At 32.1% G+C, this 7,384-nt stretch overlaps 1 protein-coding gene across 1 annotated transcript; it reads left to right on the forward strand.

Annotated features, from left to right (window-relative positions):
- The first annotated feature begins 989 nt into the window (after positions 1-989).
- On the forward strand, positions 990-1,415 carry LOC149264750 (uncharacterized). The gene has a single exon (XM_089400638.1). It carries the CDS (start codon positions 990-992, stop codon positions 1,413-1,415), a length of 426 nt encoding a protein of 141 aa, XP_089256764.1.
- Positions 1,416-7,384: the final 5,969 nt, after the last annotated feature.

A 7,384-nucleotide genomic window follows, 5' to 3' on the forward strand; every position in this document is an offset into this window, starting at 1 on the left:
GATATTGATAACTTGGTTAATTTTCTAAATTCATAACATTATTAATGAATTGAAAAATATTTTTTTTCCTTTTTATACGTGTTATTTAAATATAGAAATGTTCAAAACAAAAACATAATTTTTTTAATGTATCAAGTGTGAACATTTTTTTTTTTGTTAGTGATTTTCATCTTGATTTTGAAAAGTGCTGATGAGCATCCACCCTTTTTGTTTAAAGGGCTTAGTTTTTACACTTTAAATTTTCTAATCAATTAAGTGTGGATAATTTTTTTTAAGTATTGGTGATTTTCATGTTAGTAATAAAGCATAAAAATAAAAATAAAAACATGACAAAAAACAAATCAAATACAAAAAAGTATATAAAAAGACAAAAAAAAAACAAAAAACCTATAAAAATGTAAAAGAAAACATAAAACATAAAAAATGACAAAAATAAAAAAATAAAAATAATAAAAACATGTTAGTAAAAAATAAATAAATAAAATAAATAAATAAATAAATAAAAACATAAAACATGTTAGTAATAAAACATAAAAATAAAAATAAAAATAAACATAACATAACAAAAAAAATCAAATATGTGGTACTGCATAGGAGGAAGGATGGCGAGGGTTTGCGCGAGGAAAACTGGGGCTGAGCTCAACGAGAGTGCAGGCGCGCTCCAAACTGGTAGCCGGGGACGACGCAAACGCAGCCAGGGCCAGGGAGAAATCGTCAAGGTTTTTTCAGACCAGCATTTCTTAAACGCAGATCCTGGCATGCAGCGGTTCAGGCGATGGATTTCGAGGACTGATCGGGCCTTTTTCCCTCTGATAAGAGGTTTGATGCATAGATCCAGCTTAGTTTTCACCTCTTCAGACATTCGTTTGCTGGATCGACCCCTATACTGGTCGGATCTGGGAACCCTTATCGGTGGGGATCGGGATACTGTAATAACAGTCAATGTAAAGGAACAGGACTGGCATATGATCGATGCCGCTAGCCCGTAGATGGATCTCCGGTTCCAAGACATCGCCATCAACCTGACGGTGCTTCAGAAGCGGCTGCAGGATAGGTTTTGGATCCGAGCAGTACTAAAGCGGGGATCAGGGAACAAATCAATTTTTTTTCCCACGGATCCCTTTTCAAGAACAAAGGAACTGCGTAAGGGAAGTGAGATCCAAAGCTACGCTCAGGAAACTAAGCTTTTTAACAGATCAGATAAGGTATGGGATGGCTCAGATCTGACAAGAATAGAGCCATCCCAGACTGCCAGACCCGGTGGGCAAATTTTTGTAAAAACGCCAAAAGGAAATACAATCGTGATCAGGTCTTTTGACAGTGACAGGGTTTCAGACCTGCAGAATAAAATCGCCGAACGGTCTGGCTACCCGGCTGAGGAACAACACCTTTTATATGAGGGCAGATCGCTGTAGGAAAGCAGAACCTTGCAAGAATACAACATCCAGGCAGGCTCTACAATCATTTTTAATATGAGGTTACGAGGGGGTGCCGAAAGCGCTGGAACTAGCTCGCAAAGTAAAGGGACATTTAAGGAAGCAGTGAAGGGAAAGGGGAAAGAATCTACAGCTGTCACTGAACCCCAGGGGCAGTATATTGTAGATCAAATACCGGAGAGCCCCTCCATCTCCATCGACATACCAGAGGTAAATAACATATTCTCAGATCTACAAAAAAATGCAGTTATTTGTAGATTCAATGGTTTCTGGCCTAGAACTGATGCATTGTATCAATGGATCCACACGGTTTGGACAAAAAATTGCCAAATCTACCTATACCCTAAGGGGTTCTTCATAGTATGTTTTCACACAGAAGAAGAAAAGGAAACAGTTCTCAACCAAGGGCCATGGTTCTGGGGCAGTGCTGGACTTTTTATTACTCCATGGTTCCCTGAGTTTGATGCCAACACCATGGTGGTATCAAGGATGCCAGTATGGGTTAGGATGCATAACCTTCCTTTACATTTCTGGCATTCAAAGGCTTTAACAGCTATTGGAAACACCCTGGGGAGAATGTTAAAGATAGACGGAGAGAGACATATAAAAGGGATTTTTACCTTTGCCAGAATATGTGTCGAGGTAGATCTTAGCCGAGGACTACCTGAAAGCATAATCCTGAACTTCAATAATACACAGTGGAAACAACCCTTGGACTATGAGAATACAGCTTTCAGATGCCGGGGATGTCAACAAACAGGTCATTTGTATAATGCATGTCCAAGCCTCAACAAGAGCAAGCCACAACAAAGGAAGCCGAAAGGATGGCAGAATATAGATGCTGCTTTAAAGAAGGCAGATACAGCAAAGAAGGAAGAACATAAAACAACAAAGGATAAAGATCAGGACAATAAGGAAAAAGAGATAAATGAGGAAAAGGAAAAAGACCTCCAGCTGGAAATAAGTGGTAATAAACGAAGTCTGAGTCCTGATGGATCAGATTCAGATAAGGAACAACAAATGAACACAGTAGAAAACCATCTCGCCATTATTGCCTCCACGCTCAACACTGATGGTTGGCGAAAAGTGGAGAAAAAGAAGGGCAGGAAGACTTAGGCCAGCTGGTTTTTGAGGGCTGCTCTTCAGTTAACTGGAGAGCCATTTTCTTTATTTTGCTTGTAGGCAGGAGTGTATCCTGCGGGCTGTATGTTCCATTTTCATACAGTCAATTTGAATGCTTAACGCATATACTTGCAACTTTTTATTTTTATTAATAAAAAGTTCGTTTTTTTTCTTTGGAAAAAAACAAAAAAAATCAAATACAAAAAAATATAAAAAGAAAGTGAAAAAAAAAGAAGCAAAAAACTTATAAAAATGTGAAAAAAAAACCAAAATTAACTCGTAAAAAAAAATGAATAAAAAATAAACGAGAAAAAGAAAAAAGAAAAATAAAAAATATATATTTTGATTTTTTAATAGATATATATATATATATATATATATATATATATATATATATATATATATATATATATATATATATAACCAAATTGAACCAAAAAAAAAAAAAAAATCTAAAAACATTTTTTGAAGTTTAAAAAAAAAAATTTAAAAGAAAACCTCATTAGAAGAAGAAGAAATAAAAATAAAAATAAAATAAAATAATTACCAAAAAAAAGTGAACTAAAAAGAAATTAAGAAAAAAAAATTAAAATAAAAAAAATTAATGAAAATAAAAAATTAAAAAATATTTAAATTAAATAATTTAAATAAACAAAATAAAATAAAATAAAATAAAAAAATTAAGAATGATTTTTTTAATTAAAATTATAAAAATAAAGAAATAACATAAGAAAATAACAAAAAATAAATAAAATTATAAAAATTTAAAAACAAAATTTAAGAAAAAAAACATTAAAAAAACAAAACAATTAAATATAAAAAATATAATAATAATAATAGTAATAGTAATAAAAAAAATTTAAAAAATCAAAACATATTAAAAATAATTCAAAAAAAATTAAAAATAAAAATAAAAATAAATAACAATTAAAAAAAAATTAATCGTCCCCCCATCCTTCCCTCCTCATCCTCGGTCCTCCCCTCTCCCCTTCACCCCCCACCACCCCTACCGCTCCCTTTTCGCCCTACCCCCAACACCTCCCTCACCCGCTAACTTCGACCCTCTCTTTTCCCCTCCTGTCCCCTCCTCCTCCCCTCGGCCCTCCCTTCTTTCGTCCCACCTCCCATCTCCCTTCCCCTCCCCCTTGCACTCTCCACTTCCCCTCTCCCTTCTCCTCCCCTCCCCACTCCCCAATCCTTGCGGACCCCCCTCCCCTACCCACTTGGGCCCCCAGCCAGTAGCCAAGAGACCGTAGGCAGATTTCTAGAATCAGTTTGCAGACTCTTGGTCGCTCGCTGGGGGCTTGGGTGGGGAGGGGAGGGGGGTGCGTGAGGGTCGAGGGGGCACGGGGGTCAAGTGGGGGAGGGGAGAGAGGAGGGCCGAGGCTGGGGAGGGGAGGCGGGTGAGGGAGGACAGGACTCAGAGTAGGGTTTATTGTTATTTCTTGTTTTTTTTTAATTATTTTTTATTTTTAATTATTTTATTTATTTATTTATTTATTTATTTTCAAATTGTTTTTTATTTTTTACTTTTTTAATTGTTTTTTATTTTTTAATTTTTAAATTTAATTTTTTTATTTATTTTCATTTAAGTTTTTATTTTTTATTTTTTATTTATTTTATAATTTAAGTTATTTATAATTTTTAAATTTAAATACTTTTTATTTTATTTATTTTTCTTTTCTTTTCTCATAATTTAAGTTTTATAATATAATTTTTTTAGATTAATTTTTTTTAATTTAAATATTTTGATTTTTTTTTTAATTTTAATTTTAAAGTTATTTTTTTTAATTGTTCTATTTTTTCTTTTTCTCTTAATTTTTAATTTAATTTTATCTATTGTATTTTATTTTTTGGTAATTATTTAACATTTTTTTTAAATGATGTTTTTAGTTTTTATTTTTAATTTAAAAAATGGTTTTTTTTTAATTTTATTTTTTCTTAATATATATATTATTAATTTTTTTTGTTTATTTTTTATATTTTTATATTTTTTTTTGTTTTATTTATTTATTTATTTTTCATTTTTCATTTTTTCAAGTTAATTTTGATTTTTTTTTTTTTTTTTTACATTTTTTATGGTTTTTATATTTGATTTTTTTGCCATGTTTTTTATGTTTTATTACTTGTTATTATTTTTTAACTTTTTTTTTCCAATATTTGAATTTTTGCTTTCTCATATATATATATATATATATATATATATATATATATATATATATATATATATATATATATATATATATATATATATATATATATGATTTTTTGTAGCGTTCGTGTCGATGCTTGTCTAGCAACTCGATCCCATTATGTGTAATTTGTTAGGTGATTTTTATTTTTTTTTTGCAATGTATCAAGTTGTCTTAGACTAAGATTTAAAAATTGCAATACATTAGCATTTAAAAAAATTACTCTTGGTATAATAACTCTTTCATTCAGGTGTTCATTTTTAAAGTTTTTTTAATCATTAAATTTTTCCATAATGTCATACTTGAAATATTTTTGAAAATTTAAGATTGTTTTGTAGTCATAATCTTTGGTTTTTAATTCCATGGTTGAAAAATTGTCAAGATTTTAATGTTTTTCTAAGTTGTGATATTTTATCTTTAATGTTATGGTTGAAAACAATTATAAATTTTTTTTCTTAGCACTATGCTTGAAAATTGTTGGAATTTTAAGGTTTTTCAAAGAAGTGATATTTTAAATTTAATGTCACATTTAAAAATCATTGGAATTTTAAGGCTTTTCAAAGACATGATATTTTATCATTAATGTCACAGTTGAAAATCATTGGAAATTTAAAGTTTTTCAGAGTCACAATATTTTGTTTTTAACGTCATTATTAAAAAATGTTGAAAATGTACTCGGAAAAAAAGATGTTATTCCGACATCAACACTTTTCGATTTCAAGGTGTTTTTTGCACCAAACAAAATGGCTTTTATTGTTTTTTACTATTTAAAAAATATTGAAAATTTACTCTTGAAAAAATTGGTGATGCAGAATCAACACTTTTTATTTTTGAGTTGTTTTTTCATGTTTTTTTGGGATTTTTGAGCTCGAGTACCCATTTTGAGGTAATAGTTCCCATTTGATTGGTAACTATGTTAATAGGATCATAGATGTTGCTCCTCTATATTTTACCCATAGAGTTGGAGATGTGGCTCCCCTATTTTGGTATTTGTAGAGTATACCTTAGTTGGAATCATACCCACGAGCTTGGCTTGTTGGGATTGCCGCTCCTTGTTTGGCCAACGTGTTGAGAGTGTACTTAGGGGTGTACAACCCAAGTTGATTATGATGTAGTTTCTCTACTACATGACTCTAGAGTGTCATTGTTGGGAAGATCAGTGGGCAATAGGATGGTTTGAGATGTGATCCTCTATATCACCTATTGCTCAATATGGGGTTGAAGATGTTTTTCTCCCCCTTGCGATTCTAGGTTGAGATGTGCTCCTTGACGTAGATTCACGTTGAGATGTGCCCCCTGATATTATTTTTAGATTGAGATGTGCTCTTCAACATTATAGAGGGTGGTAGTTAATGCTCCCCAATTCTTCTTCTTCAGATTCGAGAAAGTTTCAGCAGATAGAGTTCAGCAGAGATGGGACATGACATGACGATAGGATACACATGACATGATGTAATTGTAATTTCTCCATAGCTGAGAGGGAGTGTTAATTTTGTAGTTGAATGACAAATTCGAACCATGGGATTAGATTCCTCTTTTCGAGAGAACCAATTCGAAATATTGAAGTGCTCAATTTGGAAAAGTGAAAGTGTACTTATGAACAAAAGCCCACATATGAACATTTGGACAAGTTGGCTCTAACAAGAAATGGTCACCCTTGGAAGCCTATTTGGACATCACCTAGCATCATCTCCTTCTCTTACTCATTGATTTTTTCACACAAGTTAGAGGTTAGGTTGAGGAAAGAGGTTCACACAGGTTCGAAAATGTAGGTTTTGAAGCTCACACATGTTCTAGGGTTTTGGTTTCTGACCACAAGCTCGTCAAAGGAAATATTTGGCTATAATTGTAGGCTATCAGGCTCAAGGGTGCAGTTGGAAGGTCTCAACCGCATGCACAACTCTTGCTCTGTGCAATTGGGCTCTAGGGCTAAATTTTGACATCTGATCATAGTTGACCACAGATAGGAAAAGTTTTCTTGATATATATTGATGATATGAACATATTTCTGAATGTTGTTGGTTTAATTTTTCTAGATGATTTTGTATTAGGCTGATTGTACTCTCTGCTGAACATTTTATGAAAATCTAGTATAAGAAGAATTTTCAAAGGGATTTCCCCCTTGTGGGGTTTTTCCCTAGTCTTTGACCAAATCTAGTGTCTCTTGTTGATTGTCTCCTTTGTCATTGCATTTACTGTTCTATCTTCAATTACTGTTGATGATTGGAAAGATGAATTATCATTGAAAATATTTCTAATTGAAGAATTGAATTGGGCTAAAAGTAATTGAAACAACATAGAGCAGTGTGAAAATTAACAATGACATGGTATGAAGTATACATTGCAAGTCATCATAATCTCCTTTTTTTAATTGGTTCATTTCTCTCAAATTGTTAATGCCTTAAATTTGTTGACACCTAATTTTTAGGATTACGTAAATACATGTAAATATTGTGAAAAGAAAATAAGGATAATTCAAAGACAAAGAGACATTGGGAGATGAAACCCAAGAGTCTGTCTCTCCATGTATATATCTATAATCCATCTTAATGTAAAGACACAATTTGATTTGAGGAGTTACCTCCTGGCCTGACATGGTATCAGAGGCAGTCCCATTTTTAGCTTCCTTTCTGC

Source organism: Pinus tabuliformis, chromosome 6, assembly GCF_031772625.1.
Source record: "Pinus tabuliformis cultivar Carrire ecotype Pingquan chromosome 6, CPIR1, whole genome shotgun sequence".
Classification (NCBI taxonomy): domain Eukaryota; kingdom Viridiplantae; phylum Streptophyta; class Pinopsida; order Pinales; family Pinaceae; genus Pinus; species Pinus tabuliformis.